General features: G+C 33.1%; 1 protein-coding gene, 1 long non-coding RNA gene and 1 pseudogene across 5 annotated transcripts; all 3 read right to left on the bottom strand.

Annotated features, from left to right (window-relative positions):
• Positions 1–40: 40 nt before the first annotated feature.
• On the bottom strand, positions 41–2,864 carry LOC142542163 (uncharacterized). 2 transcript variants are annotated; one of them, XM_075648651.1, is made up of 3 exons: positions 2,733–2,864; positions 2,426–2,626; positions 41–730 (listed from the first exon to the last, which is right to left on the bottom strand). In XM_075648651.1, exons 2-3 carry the CDS (start codon positions 2,615–2,617, stop codon positions 371–373), a joined length of 552 nt encoding a protein of 183 aa, XP_075504766.1. In that variant the 5' UTR covers positions 2,618–2,626; positions 2,733–2,864; the 3' UTR covers positions 41–370. The 2 variants fall into 2 exon arrangements, with proteins under 2 accessions (XP_075504766.1, XP_075504767.1); XM_075648652.1 differs by having other exon boundaries at positions 2,426–2,624; positions 2,783–2,856.
• Positions 2,865–3,574: 710 nt separating this feature from the next.
• On the bottom strand, positions 3,575–7,435 carry LOC142542164 (U-box domain-containing protein 44-like; annotated as a pseudogene).
• A 1,094-nt stretch (positions 7,436–8,529) lies between these two features.
• Positions 8,530–12,859, bottom strand: LOC142541374 (uncharacterized). Of its 3 annotated transcripts, none has more exons than XR_012819323.1 (6): positions 12,467–12,859; positions 10,699–10,871; positions 9,593–10,579; positions 9,434–9,502; positions 8,889–8,965; positions 8,530–8,781 (listed from the first exon to the last, which is right to left on the bottom strand). It is a non-coding gene; the product is annotated as an uncharacterized LOC142541374 (long non-coding RNA). The 3 variants fall into 3 exon arrangements; XR_012819322.1 differs by lacking the exon at positions 12,467–12,859 and adding an exon at positions 10,974–11,076 and having other exon boundaries at positions 8,530–8,773; XR_012819324.1 differs by lacking the exons at positions 8,530–8,781; positions 8,889–8,965; positions 12,467–12,859 and adding exons at positions 9,016–9,302; positions 10,974–11,076.
• Between the last annotated feature and the right edge of the window lie 10,997 nt (positions 12,860–23,856).

The raw sequence follows: 23,856 nt of genomic DNA on the forward strand, positions 1-23,856 counted from the left end.
AGCTACACATATACAAGTGTTGAGCTATTTTTTTTCTATGTTGGGATGAACTGAGATATTTCATAGCACAATTTTATATTTTCAGAAAAAGTAGACATAAAATCACCCGCCGAAATTTAACCTTCGAACTAAGCTTTTCTTCTGAAAATGCCAACTTCAAATTAATCGAAAACACTCGTGGCTGTTCAGAAAAATAAAGTATGCTCGTGGAACCAAACATATCACCGGCAGACACGTAAAACAATGCCCCAAACGACACTTCCATTGAAAACACGAATATATTGTACTAGTAGAATATAAGAATCCAATTATGGCAGACTCGTCAAATTACAAATGTTCCCAATAATTTTAGACATACGGTTTCAGATTTTCAGCTAGTTGCTTTCCCGGTTACTTTCTGCGCTATCCATCCCAAGCCATCATATAAACCTTCACCGGTAAGAGCACAGCTAGCTTGAATATGCCAATCATGGTTCTTGATACTGTGAAGGGAGAGTGCATCGGTTATTTCAGCAGGTGTCATGCAATCCTTGATATCCTGCTTGTTTGCAAATATGAGAACAACAGCATTTTGTAGATCTTCGTGTGGAAGGAGACTAAATAATTCGTCCCTCACGATAGAAATCCTGGCTCTGTCTGTGCTGTCTATTACCACGATAACAGCATGAGTCCCACGATAGTATGTTGCCCACGATGTCCTGAGTCGTTCTTGCCCACCAAGATCCCATACCTGATTACAGAAAAGCAGAAGTATCACTCAAAAGTTCTATGAATAGTCAGAATGCATAGTTTGAAGAATCCACGTAATCCATATCTATGATTTCGAGAAACAATTTAGTGGCAGTCAGGTATGTGAAAACAAACCGTTGACACGAATTTTTAAATAAATTCTGCAGTCAAACGGCTCTAGATCTAAATGACCTGGTGATGAAACCAACTGGCATTTGGAGCCAACTGCAAGTCCATAATAAGGATCTCCAATAACTTGAATTATTTTTTAAGAACAAGTGTTTCTATTTTTAAACTCGTCTAGATATCAACAAGCTACGTGCCAAAGAAGCAATGCACATTACTCAAAGCATTTACACAACATCGTGCGGTGCTCCATAAGGTAACTACACGATCTCTTCCGCCATTCCTCATTTAAGAAGCTAAAGTTCGATAACACACAATCACATGTTCATTAAATTAAACAAGACAAAACTGGACTCACGTCCGTTAATACATGGTCACCACATACTGATCCATTTTCAGAAGTATGATGAATCTCAAAACATAGTATTTGAGATGTGGAGAGTAAAAGCAAACAGAAAGACCAGGTAAAACCACTTCATATTCCCTTCCATCGCACAGTTACCGGCCCCACACACAAAACCTATTCAGTGAGTGGGAAAAAAAAAAGATAAAAACCATCTTCGTACCAATCATCTCCAAGTTCCCTAAAGCCATTATAAATTAAGCACGGCATTAACTTTTGTGAACTTAACGAAGTAAAATTATGTCTAGGGTTTTAGCCGCATAAATATACTCAACTCACTTCCCTCCTTTTATTTTCTTATCTTTTGAAGAAAGATTCCCGTTCTTTAAGCAGTTCCTCAGAATCTAAATTTATATCTGGGACAAATGTAATCAATTTTGAAAGCCAAAACCTCCAATTTAAACAAACTTCCACAGAACAAGTAAAAACAAGTTTCTTGAAGAGAATGAAGACGAGCAGAATACATTCATCCAAGAATATAGCAGAGTAAAGTCGTCACTTGGATTTATGGCATGCCACTAACAGCTAGTATAACTAATATAAACTGAATGTTATATAAACAGAGACTTCAACTGTATATCAATTCAATTGCAATATAGTATAATTACAGTTTCTCTATCTCTATTCTACTACTCTATTATCCATTATTTCTCTTTCTCCTGTATCGTGATTCTCGTTCTTCCTATGGACATAACTTCTTATTTTTCCTTTGATCTGTATGTACGATTCTACAACCTCTAATACTTCTTTACTCGGAGAATTAACCTTTTCACGAAAGTGTTGCTAGAAAAAGATGAGTTCTTACTGTACGTAACAGATCCCACATGAACGAGAGGTAGACTCAGCTTCCAAACAGGGAACTCCCAATTGAAAAAAGTTAGATTTTATGTTTAGTTTTCCCAAAAAAAAAAATTTCCTTCCCAAAATACAACGCCCCACCAACTAAATCCTTGATATCGCTGCACACGAATCATCAACGATTTCAAGATCAAGAAATGCAAAAATAATACTGATTCCCCAGTTGGTTTTCCATCATATTCATCTCACGAAGCACTATAAATTTTCAACATTTCGACAAAATCACAAAATTTGCGATTTGATCAAACCAATAAATAATCTCAAATTTATAGTCAAGAAATCCAATATATAGAAATGAAAGTGAGATACCTCGAAACGGATATTCTTGTACACAACCTCCTCAACATTGCTTCCAACAGTAGGGTGGGTGGTGACCACCTCCCCCAAATGAAGCTTGTAGAGCGTCGTCGTTTTGCCAGCGTTGTCCAAACCCACCACCACAATCTTATACTCCTTCGCCGGAAACATCATGAACCAGAATTTGGACATGAGTGCCCCCATAGATCCCCTGTACGTAAATTTAACAGTGTTAAGATCACCAAGATTACGACGCTCAAGAACAAATTCTTGATATGGGTTATTAATATAGATCGTGCGAAGACAGAAAAATTGGACCTTTTTCTAGAAACGATTAAGATTTTGATTTGACGAATGGTTTGTGCGAACTTGCGAAGGAAGAAGCCGCTGCTGTTTTCTCCTTTCCTTTATTAGATGCTTCATTTGTGTTTTCTATTTCTTTCATGCTTTTTTATTACACTAGAAAGGGAGTGATTTTTCGCACGAAACCATTTTATTTGTGATCAAATAAATATCTAATTCTTGTATAAAAAATTTAAAAAATATATAAAAATGAAATGAATTAAATTCCGAACAAAAACAAGGATGTGTATTGTATACAAGGTCTAACAGGGAGAATACAGGATAAGCATCAGGTAAAAACTTGTGTGAGACGGTCTCATGAGTCGTATTTTGCGAGACGAATCTATTATTTAGGTTATCCGTGAAAAGTATTACTTTTTATGCTAAGAGTATTATTTTTTATTGTGAATGTCGGTATATTGACCTCGTCTCACAAGAGATCTACTTAACATTAGCTTCATTTTTAAGAATTTGATGTTCATATTGTGGTTGTTATATTTTGTAAATTACTATTTCATATTTAATTAAATTTTTATTGAATATTTTAAAATTAAAGAAACGCAATATATCGAATTGGTTTTGTAATGTGTTATAAGGGTTCTTCTAGAAATAATTTAAAAATAAGGTAAAATAAACTTAAAAGCCAAAATATAGGCGGACCAACCCTGCAGTTGCCATTTTGGATTCAATACAAAATAATCGATTAGCCTACAAAAAATATATATATTTGTTGAGTAAGACTCGATAAATATACGATCTAAATAACCAAGTCGGTAATTACATGCCAAATATTGTAATGGTTGTATAAACATTCTTGATTACACTACATCGCATTAAAGGTCAGCATCTAATTGCGGTAAATGAGAAGAAATCTTTCGTAACATTTTGGTTTAAAGATAATATTGTTGATGAACCATCGTAAAAATATATTTCAAAAATAAAAAGTTTTTGCCTTATCTTTTTGATACAATAAAACCACGATCAATTGTTTAAACCACCTGCAACAATAGCTGCGGATGCTCTAGAATACCGTTCAAGAAGAAGTAGGATTCTAGCAGCTTTCTTTTGAAGATGACCATCCTCATAAATCCTCCGGCCAGTAAGGCACATAAGAGGTGATTTAGCAATCGACCCGTAAAGCTCCACCATCTCCCTCGACACAAAAATTTTCTCCAAAAGGGCCAAAGCCTCTCCTTTTAGTGACTCTGATCCCCAGCTCAAAACTTCTATTACCGGTCCAATCGCGCCGTTTTCGTGAAGAACTTTGGCCCCTCTCTGGGGAGACTCTTCTTGAACTAAAGTTGAGAGTGTCTGAATTGCTTCATAAGCTGTAGCATGAACTTTATCTTGCACCAATCTAACAAGATCAGACAAAGCATTGGTATTTAACAGACAAAACGTAGTCTCCACACTGCAAATGCCTCCATGTGCAGGACAAATTGAAAAACTGGTTCTAGGAATGCACCAGAATCTGTGTTTCTTGGTTTTGTCTGTTAGTTCTGGACTTCTCATAGAAAGATCACCTAATAAAGCTGCAGCTCTGGCTCTGGCTGTCAATGAATCAGCCTTAAGAAGGCCTGTGAGCAGAGGATATGCACCAAGTTCGATTGCTATACGTTGAGACTTAAGGTTTGTGGGATCTGTGAATCTGAAAAGAGCACTCAAAGCATTCTCCTTGGCTTGAATCGTCCCCGAGTTCAAAATGTCGATGATCGCATTAAGCCCGCCGAGTTCAATCAACTTTTCTGTCAGTGAAGTTTCTGATTTCGGAAGGTTGGCTAGTAAACCAGCTGCAGCCATTTGTACGTCAGATTTTTCAGAATTTTCAAGAAATCCCACTAAAGCTTCCAATCTTCTTGGCTTGAGGAGATACTCTACAACTCCCTGCGGTTCGTGATGAGCGAATAGAAACAGAAGGTTGATCGCCAGTTCTCGTATTTCTTGGTTCGAGTCATCGAGAAGAGAGAGGACCACAGAAACTCCACTTGAAGATAGAACTGCAGATTTCACAAGTCCTGCTTCTGATTGACAGATCCCTAACAGGGCATGCAATGCAGGCCTTCGAACAGCATCCCATGAATTAAGATTCTGTTGAAAAGCAAGTAATCTGGCTGTCACAGCCTCCAACTCAAGTTGAGTTCCCGTTTCATCAATCAAGAATTTAGTTCCATCGCCATTTGAAGAGAGATTAGCAAGAATTTCAGCACATTTACTGATAATAGCAATGTGAGTGTGGGACGAAAATAACATGATTCAAGATCAGAGAAACTCCGCCGGAAGAAGCAATAAGCCTTTTGTTTTGATGGAAAGTCGACAACTTGACAAGTATTCGCAGAGACAAATCTTTTGACTCAATATTTCCAGATGCCATTTCAAGCAGCGGTGGAATAATCCTCTCCTCACCAAGTACCCTTATTTTCTCTTCATCAAATTCCAGGCTGACAAGCTCTTTCAACATTGATGTCCTTACAGAAGCTGATCCTGAAAAAGGCGTTTAAACGATAAAGATGAGATTCTAAATGCTAAAGACCCTTGTATTTATTAGAGAAAGGAATAATTATGAGAATAAACCTTGGACAACTTTATCTACCAGAGGTTTAAACCAATTCACTTTCGCAGCTCGAATAACATTCTCATCTGCATCACAAAGCTTAACTAAAATTTCTTCCACCTTTTTAGTTATTTCATCAATTGGATGTTTAAGAAGGGAAACAAGAAGATGGATCACGTCACAGTTAGTAGAAAGCATCCTGCAGTATGACATATTCCAGCCTGACCTATCAAGCAAAACCTCGTATAGCAACTCAACTGCAGCCTTTGATATTCTTGAATCCAAGCTTAAGCACATAACTAGTTTCTCAATTCCCTGATTCTCAATGAATATAACCTATAAGATAAAAGGCAGAAAATTAATCAAGAAAATAATAGTTTTCAAGGGCTTTGTTCAACGTGTAAAGTTCAAACCTTGTTTATAGCATGACCTTCTATGATGTCCTTCAATGTTACTAATAATCCCTTCTTTACCTCTCCATCAACCGTGCTACCAAGCATAGCAACAGCGATATCGGTTAATCCTGAAATAGAAATCCAATCTTTATTGATATGATTCTCTCTAATGAGCTCTCGTATCTGCTCTATCGTTTCTTCAACAGATGAATCATCCTTCGATATCAAATTTTCCTTGCAACGCCTAATCTTGACACAATAATTCAGTTCCCTCCACTCCTGGATGGAATGCCTCAGTTGGATGTTTGATCTGTATGAAAAATCATGAAGAATTTCACCTGTTTCTGGATCTGTTTTTTCCCCACATTCAAACCAAGATTCAAGGGCTGCTCTTTCACAGGTAGTTCCCGTGCAGAGGCTAACGGGATCAACCATCAAATCTCCAGTTATACAACAAAAAAAGGGTTTAAAGTGCTGAATATATTCTTCTCGAGGATCATACTGGCCAATAACTTTAACTCTTTGGAAATATTGATCTCTCACTTGTTCATAATCTTTGGCAGCATCTGCCCTCGATAGCAATTCAATTACCTGTTCTAAGAACAAAACTTCAGCCATTTCTTTCCGATTTTCGGCTTCCTCCTTTTCCCTTTTGAAGCTAGCTAATTCTCTGCTAATTTCAGTGGGCTCGACAGGCACATCAACAGCACGAGCAATTTCCTTCAACATATAATTTGCAAATTCTTTATCAAGTACATGATCTGAGAGACCTTGATTTAGCTTATCAATTATTTGAAGTTGAGATTTAGAAGCCTCAAATTCTGCTCGTTGCATCTCGTTCTGTAACCTATTCACCTGGTCCGAGATTCCTGATAATACCTCAACATTTGCGAGAGAGAGAGCAGTCAAAGACTTTCCTATCTCTCTGGTAACGTCCTGTACTTCTTTTACGATGTGCCTACACTTCACTAGCAAGTAGAAACGAGCCCGGTTCTTGTACTTTTCCACCAAGTTATTTGCTTTCTTGACATCTGTTTCAAGGCAATCCAAAGCTTGCCTCGTGGCAGGTAAGTCACTAAGCTGCTTCAACTGAAGTTCCTTTAATACGGGATCGATGTCAAAAAGATGTTTCGCTAAAACCTTAAAACTTTCCTTTTCGAAAACCACATCCTTGGCAGCCTGAGCTGTTTTAATGATCTGGTTGGAAACAACTGCTATGATTAGTTCCAATAGGTACCAACTCCGCCATCAAGATTAAAATCACTGCTGCGATTATTCTATTCAACAAATAGGATCACACTACAGCTTTTTCCAATACAATAGAGGGGATATGCTGTAATTTTTCTAAAGGATAAAAAATTATTTCCCCTCTCGACTTTTATCCGAGTTCTTCGCAAAAGTACACATAAAAATTATTCACGAATTGTAGATTAACCGTACCAGGATAATTTATGCTGCTTCAAAGCTGTCAAAACATGGAGTATAAACATGAACAATTCAGACATTCAGTTAAAATTACTCAAGAATGGAAGGGAAGGTTACCCTTTTTCAAGAATCTGAAAAGTACAAAAATATGCCGCTCCAGTGATCAGCAGAAGCCACGTTCGTTTACAAATAAAGCAACACTCTTTAGACGTTATTGACTTGCTGGAGTCAATGACAGGCGATCTTTTCTCTTCATTTTCTTGGAAAGAAACGCGATCAACATTAAATAGAATCGTAATGGGATCGAGTTTTCCATGTTTGGTCACGTCAAGGGACCGAAATTTAGTGGAAAATTACCACTGCAGTACTGAATTTAAATTTTTAATATGTTTAAATAAATTCCTTTATGCTTTTAAATGTTGAATATTCAAACTTTTGATGTTTTGGTTCAGAAAATAAATGACAAGAAGTCACCCAATATCAAGTATCACCCTCATATTTCAATTTCGAATTTGCGAGGATATTATTTCAGCCTTAAAATAATAATTCAACCAAATATTATATTTTGGCTTGTTAGCATGCATGTGGAAAATTATCATAAAAGAATGACGATGCTAGGAAATTATCCATGATTATTTTATTTATCATTGTTGCTGCTGTTGTTTTGTGTGAATAGGAACATTTTTTAATTTTTATTTTATTTTTCTAGTAATGCAGTGGACTTGAACGTCTTGAAAGTGCTTCAGTTCATTCAAACTTTAAATTATATATATTTTTCATCTTTAATTGAGTAAAATAACTCAGGTTGTATTGGGGGAATAGATTTGAAATCCATAGATTTCGATTATATTTTTAATGTTGACAATAAACAATCGACCAAATCTTCAATCCATAGATTATTTATTGCATATTAGATATCCAAAATAAAATGAAACCGTGCAAGTTGTGTATTTAGAATTTATTATGTCTCATTTCTCTAACACTACAAAAATATATTTAAATATATTTAAAATCCATAAATTTAAAATTTATGGATCTAAATACAACCTAAACTTTTTATTTCACACGGTGGATTCATGAAACAATGACTAATTCAAACGTTTCACTTCTTCTCAAAGACTCAGGATGCTTTTAGTATTGGTGATTTAGAAATTAATGGAGGAAAAAGAAAGATTGAGAAATTTGAAAACAATGACTAATTCAAACGTTTCACTTCTTCAATTGTTGTGTTGCATTTTAGACTTTCATATATAGTTAAAATTCATCAGAATTTGCCAAATCCCCGTGAAAAATCAATTGCTTAAAATAGCCTTGTGTTTTCAAATTTGAAGATGAAATCTTACATGAAAAATTAACAAGCTAAGAGTCTCGTAAGCCATTGAATTCATAATGAAAAACCCTCATTCATAAAAACTGTCTTGAATATATATTATTTTACTAAAAGTTCTGGATAAAAAATGTTTTAAAATGTGCTGTAAAATATTGAAGAAAGAAATTCTATATTTTCTTTCCTAAATTTAACATCATAATAATGAAATTAATCGTTCAGAAGTGCAACTTAAATGCTTGCAGAAATAGAAGATTTTTATGCTATCTGCAGTACTTCTTGAACCAGACTCCAATATTAAGGAAGCTCTCAAAATCGGACTTGTGGTCTGCAAGAAAACACGCATCAGACTCCAAACCAGTCCGACTCAACAAAATTCATTGTTAGTTGGAATCGGTAACAAAGGCGAGTTATAAATACAATGTGGTGACTTACCGTTCAATGCCATGCACGTCTTCAGGAAACACAATCACCTTAGTTTCCACTCCTTCGTTCTTCAATGCTCGTGCATACTGCGTACAAGAAAAAAAAGGGGAACTGAAATTAGATGCCACCCATACGTTTACTGCTTCATTAGTATATGGCCCCGGCTAGGGGTGCATCAAATATGAGAGTTAAGTCGAGCTCGTGCTATATAACAGTTAGACTCAAGTACAGTCTCGCTACTCAAACAAGCTCTTCGTCATATATTGACTTGCTATGCTCGAACTCAACAGGAACCTGTGTCAAGTGACTAGCGATCGAGGTCAAAAATCTTGAACGTCTTTGCATTCTAGGCCAAAAGTAGCTCCAGAAGTCGAGGATCCTAAAGTGACTCATCTCTTCTGTTCGGCATTCACATCAAAGTAGCTGGAGCCAAGTCGAATTCTAGCTGAATCGCTCATGAGCTACCCATAAACTGCTTGGCTTGCTTGTACCCCGGTCTAAACTACAGTCATAATCAGTGAATTTCAAGGTCTAATGATAATATTAAATCTGACCTGCAATCCATTAGAAATCGGCACACGAAGGTCATTGGCACCAAGAAGGAACAGAGTGGGAGTTTTGACCTGTGAGAGAGTACCAAAAAAAAAAAAAGTTGGTATCTAGTCGACTTCTTTGCAATAGAATAACATCAGCAATAGCTAAAAAAATTGGACTTTAGATATGTGAGAATCGGAGACTTGCTGTGAAACAAAGCAAGCTGTTCTGGTGAAGCGGATTCCTCAAAGAGAGCTTTCCCCTCACTTCCATATGCCTCGAAGAAACACCAATTGGGAATATCAGATGTGCCAACCATCAAGAGGAGAAGAGTGGTAGCGCAGGAACTGGTGATATATTGTATTATTTTTCATTCAGGTTCATTTTCCAAAACTTGAAAGTATCATATCCTCACATACTATCCTAATTCATGGTGCGTCACTTCATGCCTTCCAAAAAATATAAAACGCGGAAATTTGATGTAAATTTGTTGAGAAAGTATCAATCAGAATTTCGGAAGTTGCAAACCTGATTGTTATCCTTCTGATTCCAATATAACTTTATGATCATTCAAAAATTAAGATGATATGCCAAGAATACTTACGGTATTAACTATATATATAAATACACTCACACACTCTCACACATATGAAGACAAATCTTCCACAATAATTGGTCCTTCTATACTTGTATCATTGGATTCCAAGATAAGAAAATTTGAATAACTATATAAACTCACTCTACATTAATTTTTTTGCATTCATTTTGTGCACTGCTTCTTTCCTATGCAAAATGCTCGGCATGTAGCCATAGCACGTGGGAAGTAATATATAATACATAGAGAATGTTTACCATCCATCAGTATACACCGATCCATGGATAGATCGTGCAACAATAAAGTCCTTCTTCACATTAGATGGGCCACATATTTCAAAGTGTGTTGGAGAGCCATCCTCAGGGTTTCGAATAATTCGAAGCTTTGTACCTGATGGAGACGGTACCATAGCAGACACGTCGGTAACATCGACAGGAAATGGGGCCCATTGAAAAGTTACAGAATCACTATTTTTTTGTAAAATGTGACTGGATAGTATGGATTTCCTCCGGCCTCTTGTTGACCAAAGTATTTGGTTGGCTAATTGAAAACATAGCATGAGAACCATCTTCTGCAGAAACAATTAGTGGTAAGTCAAGCATCTTGGCTGAAAATATTCAAACAACATGAAATAGTTAGAATAAAAGTTAATTTAAAGGGATAAATTCTGATAAAACTGACCAGCATTACCATTGTCAGATTTAAAAGTCCATGCTTTATCTATTGTGGGAATATCTGAGAATTCTTGTAACTTAGAAAGAGAAGAATACTTTTCAAGCATAGTTGCATCAAAACCTGCCGACAGTTCTTTGGTGGGGTTGGATTTCTTTTTGTTCATGACAGATAAAACCGATAATCTTTGACTTCAAAAGTAAGAAAAATAAAAATCAGAAATTGTATAGAACAAGAAGCAGGATGTTTCTAAAAAGTAAAATGATATCAATTTCATATTGATCAAGACCTACCTAGGCAGGGAGGGAATGCAACTGCAATTTTTTTAAGTACATACATTTTTCTGTCACAACAGTAGTATATCCAGCAAAAACATGTAGATCCTAATGTAGGACGACAATCACAAAGGAGCAAATCGAACAAATGTAAAAACATAAACAATTAAGTTATTCATAATGAATCTAATGTAACACAACAAGTGTAAGGATTATTTTGTCCGACAGATGATCGAAATAATAAGAATATCAGAATATGATTTAAAATAATAAATTCGTGTTTTATCAGAATTAAATGTTGTGCCAGATGTTACAACATTTCGGACAACATGCAGCGAAATATTATATTTTGTAACACAAATTCACTTTAAATAAACAGATGGACGAGATTAAATATGCACAAGTATAAATACTTGTGCGGTGCCTTATGGCAAAAATTAATCACTAGAAAACTCAATCGTTTACAAAAACCTAACACTAGTGATTATGACAAAAATCAATTTCCTCAACAAGAAAGCAAAAACGTGTTGCCAAACAGTAGATCCACGAGAAGCAATCTTCGGTCAACTTCTTCCCAGATGTTCTCAACATTCACAGCAACACTCTATCACCCTCTTCACAGCACGTTTCTCGAATAAGGGTTTCCTCTGAATTTCTGAACGTGTACACAGAAGTGAATATTGACCGGGGGAAGAAGCGACTCCATGATGTCCTTGGTCTCTTATTTATAGATCCAGAGTTTCATTCCATAAGGAAACCTATTTCACAAGGAAAGATAAGAGTTTTATTAGGAATAAACTCTTTTGAAATACCAATATCATCAATAAATAACATATCGTTGAATATATATGGATGATTATCTCATTATCTAAGAAAGGCAAGATAATAAATTTAATGAGATCAATAAGGAAACAAGATATTTGGGAAATAATTTTAAATCAATAAGATATATCAATTAAAATTAGAAAATTATTTTTCCCTTCAACAAGCTTTCAAAATTTCCAGCAGTTTCCGAATTTCAGATATTGATAATTACTCCGATTTCAAAGTTATCTATATTCATGTATCCACTTATCTTATTAAATATTTTAAAATATATAAGGAATAAATATGTAATTAAATGTGAAATCTTTTCAATTTCTTTTTTAAAATTTAAATTTTAATTTGATGTCTCTTGAAAATGTAAATTACATTTAAGTATTTGCATTGATTATATCATTTCATTTAATTTTGGTTATGATTTTGTGTTTTGTGTTACTTTTATATATTTAATCTCACGGTTCTCTATCATAGTAAATAATTTTTTTATATAATATTACGTTTTCCAACTTTTTAAAAGAGTGTTATCGTGAATATTTAGTATATTGACTGTATGTAAATTGCAATTATTATTACTGGCATGTCCAATAATAACTAAGTAAAAATTATGGCATACACTACGTACAATATCATATATTGAAAATGTTAAAATTTGATTTAATAAATGTTTACACTCGACTTGTAGTACGTACCCCATTTGATTTCACTCTGTCCAAGTTAAAATATAGGTCTCCATTTGTTCGTGTCGTTCCCTGACACTGTCTTTGTGGATCATCTTATGCCCTGATATCAGTTTTCCTAGTGACCAGTACAGATTGATGTCTCCTTCGAAAAATTCAAATCAAGTCCACATTAGCCAAACCCGAAGAAAGAAACCGGTAAAATGCAGAAGAAAATTTTAGAAAGACGTGATTTTCTTTTCATCAGATGAAAACCTTTTATGACTCGAGTTCTGTTCAATCGATCAAAAATCCGAAGCAACAAAACTTCGTCACAAAACACCAAGATCACCATGCCTTAATATTTTTGCCTATATCAATGGCCAACAAAAAACTGTGAATGTTAAAAGTAGGAAACAATTCACTGCCCACAACAACTCAAAAAAAAAAAAACATTCATATTTGCCAATTACCTTTGGGTTTAGAAAATATAGAGGGAACAAAATGCTCCAACACAAAGATTTGATAGTAAATATTAAAACAAATTACTTATTCATCACACACATTGTAATATAATTGAAAAGATTGTGATTATATTTTACTATTAGAAATACAAACTCATAACACAATTTAAATATAATTATTAGACATGCGCAGAGTTGATAAAATTATCTTTTTAAATTTTTTCCGAAATAATTTAATCATATACAAGTTTGAATGTAAAATTTAATTAAAACTAAAATTAAGAAACACGTCTCAAATTATATTTGTTTGATCTATCTTAATCATTGATGAAGACCAAGCGTCGTTAAACCATCATTTTTCTTCTTTCCCAAAGAGAGATTGTGAGAAGATGCTCTTCCCACACAACTTTAGTTTATTTTGTACAGAAGTATTAAAAAAAAGGGGGTAATTTGGGGGAATAACTTAAAAATATATATTCCATAGAAGTTAAAAAAGTTCAATTAAATTTTCATGCTACGTCCCCCAAAAAATAGACTACGGAAATTACTATTCGTGCCTCTCTTCCATAATTGACTGATTTTGAGCCAAAGTAATATAATTGATATTTGAAAGTATAAAACATATAATTTGAAACTAAATACTTTGTTTTTTAACAGGAATCCACAATTGCTGTCTTGGGAGACATGATAGTCCAAGAAGGTATTGACATGAAATTGAACTTGTGACACATACTCCACCAACTTGAATGCCCAAAGACGACACTTAATACATTTTAAAGATATTTTCTGTGGGCCAAGTGCGTGCCATTGAATGTATAGCATAACATCAAACGCATATTTAAATATATTACCAAAATGAATAATATTAATTTTCAATACTCATGCATGTTCTTGTAATTTGTACATTGCTTAGACAACCTAACGTACGTGTGCTGCACATTTTTTTGTTCCATTGATTTGTAAACAAGCAAAACGAAGAAAAACCAACAGATTCTCAAAGATCACCATGGTTTCTTAAAGAATTAAAATTACAATCACAACTTAATTTTTCTTGTGTTGAACCACCAATAGTGGCACTTGGAAAATTGTTCAAACTACAGGAGAAACTTCAAAATCTTCGATCCACCTCTGATTTTGGTACCAATTAACCCCAAGAAGGTTTTATCGATCATATATCACACCAAAACCCAATCCTTTGCCTTCTATTCCTCTCATAATCCTCACTTTCTTGCAAGATGATTTGAACACTCCGCAAAAATTTTGTATTCACTGTTAAATGGTACGTACACCATTCGAATCCAATGTTGTATAATGGAGGGGTATATATATATATCAGTAGTGAACTTACTCCCATGGAACATCTCCGACAAGCATCAAGTCACCATCTTTATCTTCATACGCAGGTGCGTATTCCGATCCTTTGAAAACCTCCCTCTCTGAATAAATTTTCAAAGAAAAAAATTCACATTCTGTTTATATTTATAATTTTCTACATGACTTGTTCTTCATTCATGAATTAAAAGCTAACTAGCTATTTCTTAATTATTACCCATGGAAAATTTGAACATAATCTCCGAAGCCTCGAGAAGCTGTGAATATCCATTGTAAACTTTGAGATCCATCTTTCTAAGATAAGGAGTTCCATCCATGCTTGCTTTCACGTACATCCCACCAGCTTCAGGTCCCGAATTCTTCGCCTCGATATCCTTTTCCCGGTAAGATCTCACCGGTGGCCACCCTACTATATGCGCCCTGAACCATATGAACAATCAAACACTTAACTTACAAACAACCACCACTCGCAATTCAAAGAGAACTCAAATTACAGAAAATGGCTAGCTCATGCTTGGGCGCCGGCGGCAATTCAGGTTCGCTGGATTTCTCAGATAAATTGATGCCGTTGGACCTGCTGTCCTCGGTCAATTCAGGCGATGCTTGTTTGTTGTTCTTGGCAACAACACTCGTCATATCTTGATGGCATTCGTCGGAGCATGGCAACCCTAATCTCAGCTCAGTTGCCTTCAAATTTATCTCACTTTGATCTTGACCCATCATTCCACGATTCATTTTCGTCATGCAAATCATGATTTGCTTGAACTAAATTGATTCCTTCGGTTTTCTAGACTAGATTGCTTGGGGTATATGTGGAATGCGTGTGTTTTGTTGTAGTAGAAATTAAGCGTTAAGGTGTCAGTGATATATATGTTGCATTTTGTGATTAAAGTACTTGAAGGTGTCGATTTGACATTTCAAATATTTGTATCCAAACAATATATATCTAATTTTGAACAATTGGGTTAGTTTACTTTAAAATTCTCAAATAATATTAAGTGATATCGTGAACTTGACATAAATGAATTTCAGAACTTCAAAACTATGAATAAATTTTGGACAAGGAAGCGTAAGATGTCTCCGCGAGTAGCAGCAGGCTTGCGGCAGAAGATCGTTCGGTTAGGGGACAAGAGAGCAACAATCTCAGCCCACATTTTGGAAGACATTTAAAAAATGAAGAGGAAGAGTCAAGATGCGTGTTGAGGGGATGCGATAGAGAGGGTCCGTTGGATTGGAGATGGAGGTGCATCCAATCCGGAAAAGAGAGGGTCCACGTGGGAGCATGCTCGCGGGCCCAGATTTATTTTATTTTATATTGATCCAAACCAAGAGCAATAGTTAACGTATGAGAAAATAGTAAGAAGACATCATAATCCGGGCTGACTGATCCGTTAATCGATGAAAAACAAAATCACAATTCCTTAAAAACTGATTATAGGATTTTGATTTCATGTAACATCTAATACGATTTCTAGGTAATGATCTTTATGTTCAAAATTATTTCTGCATATCAATACAATTTTATTTTTATTATTATATCAATGATGATATTAAAGATTTGAAGGGCCATAGGTGCAATGCACTTGGCCTTATATTTGAAACATGCTCTGCAATTAACATAACAGGCAATGTTTTCGAGGTGCGGTGAATTATGGTCAATCAAATTGGTATTTAAAAATTGCAGTACGAAAATTGGTTCTTGGAGGAGACGAGATATATACTAGTGTCTTTTGTATGTATATATGTCTCTTTATATGTATTAAATTAATTAATGTGTGCAAATGAAATTTATTTAGCCGTGTTAGGAAAAGAAAAAGAAGAAGAAAATAAACAAACAATTGACATAGTTGAATTGGAAGTAATTTGTGTGCTGGAGGATAGTGACATACAATATACCTATTAAAGATTCCATCAAGTCTAGGCTACGTACTCATTGAATTTTCATGTTGTCCAAAAAAATATATTAGTTAATTAGATTCGAATATGACATTATTCATTATGATGTTGCCTTGGCAAATGCTTGAGTTGGCTGGCAATCTGTCGATACACCTGGCGATATAGATTGTTTGGAATTATTTGAACGACGCTTTTGCAGGAATAATAGTGAAAGAAGATTAATCTTCACTCGGAATATTTCAATTATATATTCAGGTAAGCAATATTTTTTTATACGTCATTTTTTTTTGTTTTAATCGAATGAATACGAAGTGTTTAACGAACCCGGAAAAAACACGAACTTTCCTCCCATGTAATGTTGATTTGTTTGTCAACACACAGGAAACTATTGTTTGATATTCTACGTACTGAAAGATCGAATCGAGAAATTAAAGTCCCCATTTGATTGAATGTTCTCTCTTAAAAAGTGTGTATGCCTGAACAAATAACGTTGGTTATAAGAGAATCTATGCCATTCAACTAAGTCAAGTAAAAATAATAATTTGGAATGATATTGATACTATACATGCAATGCAGTCTCTGGATGGCCTGGCCAGATCATGAAGGATAGGGTCCGTTTTGTGGCAATATATAAATCCACGGGCGTTCTCGTTCATTAATTCCACGCGCAAATATCACATATGGGTGGTCCACTGTTTGCGCAACATATCAAATCCGTAAGTTGAGATATGCTCAAATTAAAACAACTTGTAAGCTACTGAACTGATTCATATCTGAATATTATACCCATGTTTTGTAGTACAATTTCAAATAAATTCTTATAAATCCATCGGAAATTTAAAGCGTGAATTATGGTGATGTTAAATTATCATTTGAAATGAAAATAATTCTCGAAACAATCTCTGCATAATTTGGATTGCCTCTCGCACAATCTACGTATCTTAAAAAGGAAAATGATTTTTTTGTTATTAAGTTATAATTTTAGATTTTGATCTTTTAAATTTTTAAATTTTGAGTTGAGTACACTAAATCTTAACCTTGCCTATAAACGTCAAATCAACATTTTATGACGTCACATCTATATGTTTCAGTGTTATATCAACACTTCGATGAAATACAATTAAAAGAAAAAAATAATCAAAGTTAAAATATCAAAATCAAAATTTTAAATTTTAATACAGTAAAAAATTATTTTTAAAATTATAAAATCACGTCTATTTATATAACAATGTCATATATTACGTCAAAATATATATATATATATATATATATATATATACAATGTCATAAGTAACGTGGGACACGTAAGAAGTGAATAATAAGCTACCTAGGCGCGCCTGTGATCATGCATGGTTATAGCTAGCTGTAACAATCCCAAATACAGCCATATTTTGTTTGCGACGTGCAAGTTGCCAAATGTGCATCCACGTTGCAAAACAAACGCCATATACGCAGTCACGTACCAAGTGGAGTTTCGAATTGAATGAGCCCATCAACTTCGCATGTGATAGGTAGTTCTTTCCTAGTGTACATGAAATTCATAATATATAGATGTTAGGGTTAACTGAAGGACTATCAGTAATGTGATATAACAACATGGGTAGTGTCGATGCTACCTGTGGGGCAGTGCCTCCTCAGGATCTGGGTAATTGATTTTAAAAAATTGGTGGACCCCATAAGATAGGGTGAAATGTTCCATAACATGGACCATTTTGCGAGAAAACCTGCAAATGTACGAGTCTGAATGTGTCTAGCTATGAAGGTCCACATTTGACAATACAGTTGGGGATTACCAATGCATCGTCACATTACGATCCATATGGACCATTCAAGTGCGATTGAGTTTCGATATATGAATCGACAAATTTCATTCACACGGAGAGCGACGGGCATATCATCAACATTTACAAGAACTTTTACATGATCCTATATATCTGTGGCAATATATAATAATTATTTCAAATTTTTCTATCGAGAGAATGATGCCAAAACCATATGTACGTGAAAAATGTGCTGTCAATTAAAAAAAAAACATCTTTCACATTTTATACGTACATAGTTGGTTTTTGTACGTGTTTACGAATGACAAGTATTTTTTAACAAAAATATCCTAGGGAGAAGAATCATATATGGAGAGATATTTGTCAAAGGCACTTGGGAAATCGACTTGGATTGGGCTAATGGCACAAAATACTGAAATCTTAAAAGTATGGACCATTAAGTACTGTCCTTGTCCGAACAAAAGCAATCATGAGGAGGAATTAATGGATGGATCAACATGTTTAAGAGTTATTTTTTTCTCAAACAAAAAAAGATATATATATATATATATATATATATATACACATGGATAATTTCTCAGCATACATTCCAATTTTTCATTTTTTAAATAAAAGTTCATGATGTGTTGATTTATTTCTCATACCATTAATTATATAATATTATAATATAACTTTTGTGGAGACATATGCATGTCTTAGAAAATAATACAAGTGTTCCTTACCTTTTTGTTAATTACTGTCCACATTTATATTAAATTCCTAACAGGGAATTGAATGAGTGTGATGGGGGAAGGAATGTTACGCCAATAGTTGTTCTCTGCTATGGCAAGAGAGGATCATACAATAAATGAGATGCTTAGATTTCATGGTCGGTACAGATCTAACAGAGTCTAAATTCATTTAGGACCACCCGTGCCATTCTCACTATAAGGCCCAAAAAGCATCACGAAGAAGTTATTCATTGCCAAAATTATAAATAAATACAGCTCAAAAAAATTATAAATAAATATGCAAAAACACATTATCCACCACTGCATGTGCATATTTAATTTCTAAATTATATAGATTAGATGCACCGAGAGAAGATGGAGGAGCATAATAGAACTCGAACATTTGTATATACATCTCGATTTGCTCTTACGTCACATATATATATAAACAGATGCAGTGACCAACTTTCTCCGCCACTTGAGCCAAGGGGAGAAGTCAATACCCCAAGGCCAGAAGTAGAAGTGTGATTCTTTTTCGTCAATTTATGAAACTTAAATTTTAAATTTATAGCATAAATGTAAAAAAAAAAATTATATTTTTCGAGTTTTTGATCAACTGATCAACAGATACAGTTAGTAAGTTTGAGCTCAAAATATTTGTTCTAATAGTGTCAAATGGTAAAGTTAATGTAGAACAAATGATCATATATAATTTAATTTAAGGAGAAAAACGCGTGTTTGATGGGAAAATTAAATAAGAGTGGATGAGATGGAAACTCGGGTGGAATAAGCTTAGACAATGCAAGCAATTAGTGGGATGATGAATCCCCGTCATGGGGATCCATTGTCCCAACTTCAACCAACATATGGAATATTTATTATTATTAAAATGCATTTATGGGCCACACAAACAAATCATATATAGTCGGCATACTTTTTTTTAGGATTATCGATATTTCAAAATATCTAAATTTCTTTTTCAGATATAAAAGAATCATATGCGTCAGTCTATTTAATCTAATTTATACCTCTTGTAACTTTTAAGATCTACACCACCATTCATCATTGCCACTCTTATTATTATTATTTGAATGGGATGTTGAAATAAATTATACACTTTATATATATATATATATATGCTTTCATTATTTTTTTACACATTTTTTTAAATTATATGTTTTCTCCATCGAATAAATTTTTTTACCTCTATCTAATAGTTAAATTGAACTTTCCAACCAATAAATTTAGAGCAGGTCTCTTGTAAGACAGTCTCATGAATCTTTATCTGTAAAACGGGTCAACTCTATCGATATTCACAATAAAAAGTAATATTCTTAGCATAAAAAGTAATACTTTTTCATGGATGACACAAATAAGAGATCTGTTTCACACAATACGACCCGTGAGACCGTCTCGCACAATTTTTTACCATAAATTTAATATTAGTTCGTTTCAGTTATAATGACCTGATCGATTGTCTAGCAACTCGATATACTCATCTTCAAAATTCTAAATAAAGTTTAAATAACTTTAGTCATTAGATTGGATTTTTCTATAACTCGAAGAGAAAAAAATGTGTGTGTGTGTGTGTGTGTACTTTTTCATGTATTAATAAAAAGAAATACACGCTTTTTTCAAAAAAAAATATAACATGGTTGTCAATTAATTATCATGGATCTATATTCCTACTTTAACGATTATCATTTATATCGAAATAAAATTGATAAAACGTTCAAGTGTTCAACTAACATGTATAGTTGTTTTATCTTAAAAATATTGTTTCTTTTGTTGTGGCAATGATTGTAAATCACTTTCATTTACTAATTCTACAAAGCTTTTATCATGAATGCCTTATATTCACTCACACACACACAATAGCCATGTGGCGATGATTTTTTCCCATATAACACGAATAAATGTGACCACTATGATCCAACGAATAACAACCTGATCATTATTATTTAATTAAACAAACAATTATTAATGAATAGGAAATTTACAAAATCCTTGAATAGATATTTATAAAAAGAAAATTTATACTTAAATTTAAAATCTCTAACAAACTTCCCACATGAAAAAATTTGCTAAACAAGAAAATATATATCTGTGTGTGTGTGTGTGTGTGTTATTGTAAAAGAAACGATAATCCAAAAGCAATAACAAGGGAAATCAATTTCTTTTGTTTTCTAGGTTTTCAATTTCTGGATGACGCCAAGGAAAAAACAGTCTTTTGTTTTATCTTATATGATTTTGACTCCACCAAGTTCAAAAAGGTGAAAATATAGTCCTTTTATCTTTTGGAATCCCTTTCAGATCAAGAATTAATTTAAGGTGCCTATATTCTAAAATTAGCTAGAAAAACTAGAGCAGTTTATTTAATTAATTAAGGACTCTTGTGATATATTAAACACAAGGATCACATTAATAATTAATTACTTTTGGTTCGAAAAAATACCACACTTAAACGATCAATATATACTGTTATATTTTATCGATGAATAAAAAATTAGTCTATATATATATTTGATGAAGCAAATAAGATAGTTTTACTTAATATAATATATATAGAGGCGAGTGAAAATAGTTCCCATGAATTAGGTCTTATTATTAATTGAAAACTAATCTGAATCTATTGATATTAAATAATAGAGCTAGATATATGATCTAGGTTTTAATGTTTCGATTACTAATTTTTAATTTTTTTTACATCAAATCCAAAACAACGATAATTCCAACGTTGGAAAGCGAGAGATGAACATCGTGATCAAGCCTATATAATTTTTGAAAAATTCAAAATTTGTTCTTTCTATTTAATTTCATATTCGGATCACATTATTTCATGTATGACATTAACTTCTTCAAATTTATCATATTTTTTGTACGTTGCTTTCAATCAAATTTTCTGGTTCGATATATACTAAATTAGAAATTAAGGCGATTAATTAAATAAAATATTGTAGTTTATAAAGAATAGTGATGGAGCAAGGACACAATACAACTAGGGTTAGGGATGTTTCCTTTTCTTAAAGATGTGACTTGTCTCAAAGTCATCACCAATGATCAATTTAAAAGAATATGTTTAGCAATTAATAATGAAATTTGATTATTTACTAGTTTACAACCTTTTAATGTATATATTAATCATGTCATATTTGTTATAATGCTAGCATAAACATTAATTTTATTTTGACCTAATCAAAACACGAATTTTTGCTTGGGTGGGGGCAGGAGAATATCATAAAAACATGGTTTCTAGGACAGTTTCGTTGCATTGTCTGTTTAATGTTTTACCATGTCCAATATCATAAAGACATTTTCTTTGTTTAGTCAGAGTAATCGATAAAACCATCAGCGCTAATCACTATTTTGATTAAAAATAATCAAACACTTTTACAGAATCAATCAAGATGAATCATACAACCGCCACTATTTGTATGTACTGGATAAACCTTCATATTAATGTAATTGTTTTCGAACCACGATAGCTAGATAAACCACACTATGCAAAACTTGTACGATGGGCTCGTCTGAAAAATGTTGGTTTGAGGAATCAAAGTCTTGATCATTAGTCAAATGCTGATCATCAACTCCACCAACTCAAACATTGTAAGATTTATTGAATGTTCATCTTTTCAGAATGATGAACTCCTCAATGTTTATTTGCATGATTAATTAAGTATTAATATCAAGTCCTCCACCAAAATCGAAGAAAGGAGAAAGTAGAGGCCATCGCTTATCTCAAATGAAAGTAAATTTAAAACGTGTTTGTAAGTGTTTTACTATTAAAAAAAGTCATAATTTTTCCATGTAATAAGTATTTTAGGAAATGTTCTTCCATTTATATAATACTCCGTGTCCAATAATGACTTCTCCAAAGATAAATAAACGGGAAAAGACATGAAATCAAACAGACAAAATCTATGATAAGTCAATTCATTTTAAATACATTGCATTATCATATACAATAATTCTTGAATTATATAAATATAATGCCATTAATTAGAGGATACTGTTAATTCATCGTGTCTCTTTTCTAGACCACGTACAGGCTCTGCTCCATAAATCATGTCAATCACATTACTTTATTAATTTTAAATTAATCAATGCCATGAATGAAACCATCAGCTTTATTAAATTGATTAACAAATATGTGAATTAAATAGATTATTTTTTGTTATATTTAGAATGTTTTTGTTTTTTATATGGTTAAATGTTAATTTTTAGATAATTAATATATATGTTGTTTCGAAAAAAAAGATATTTAATATATATGTAAAGTTCAATAAAAATTTAAAAGAATCATGTGACCTAATGGAGGAGCTGATGGATCATACGGGAAAAGCTGGATAATCGCCCAGCAGATTCTGCCCAAAATTTATAATATACATTGGCCAATAGTTGAGTTTTTTTACTACATCTTCTGTCTTTAAATTTTGCTTTAATTTTCTGGTGCTGGCTGAGTTGACCATGTAATTAATTACAAGCAATTTGTTCATTTTTTAATTAAATTTTAATAACACAAATAAATAAGTGTGAATACAAATTAGAATTTAATTGCAGCATTCGTAACATTTGAATTCGCGCGGTTGGAATATAAAAATCGAGAGCAAAGTTTAAAATAATATATTAATTGATAATACCAGTTAAACAATGCATTTTTAATTTATTGCTAAATATAATGACAAATTAAACTTAAACTTCAATAGATAATTACTTTGAAATTATTATTTCTATCATTGAATAAACTATTGTTAATTCAGAAAAAAATTTAAGCTACTGAAGATTTAATTAATGGAAGGAATAATTTATGATAAGATGAATTTCACGTGTGAGAGATTTTTTTCCGAGTAATATGAAAATCCCAAGTATATAAAATGTCAATTTATATTTTTTTAGAATCTCATTTTTCTATCAACATCCTTGATAATTAATATTTATTTTATATTTACACTGATAATTAACATTGATGGCTCCGTCTCTGTCTACTGATATTATAATAGAAGGGTAATCAATCTGAATATATTATAAATTAAACCGAATTATTGAAACATCAAAATGCACATAATTGCCCGCAGAAGCGAATTAATGCCATAAATTCAAGGATTTATCTCACCTTTAATTTTTTAAAAAAGTCATTTCATTTTTTTAAGGGCAAGCTAGCTCTTGATGCGAAAACCAATCAACATATTACAAATATTAAATCCCATACTATATTTTTATCTTAATTTATTTCACGGTTC

Source organism: Primulina tabacum, chromosome 4 (genome assembly GCF_025594145.1).
Source record: "Primulina tabacum isolate GXHZ01 chromosome 4, ASM2559414v2, whole genome shotgun sequence".
In the NCBI taxonomy this organism is placed as follows: Eukaryota; Viridiplantae; Streptophyta; class Magnoliopsida; order Lamiales; family Gesneriaceae; genus Primulina; species Primulina tabacum.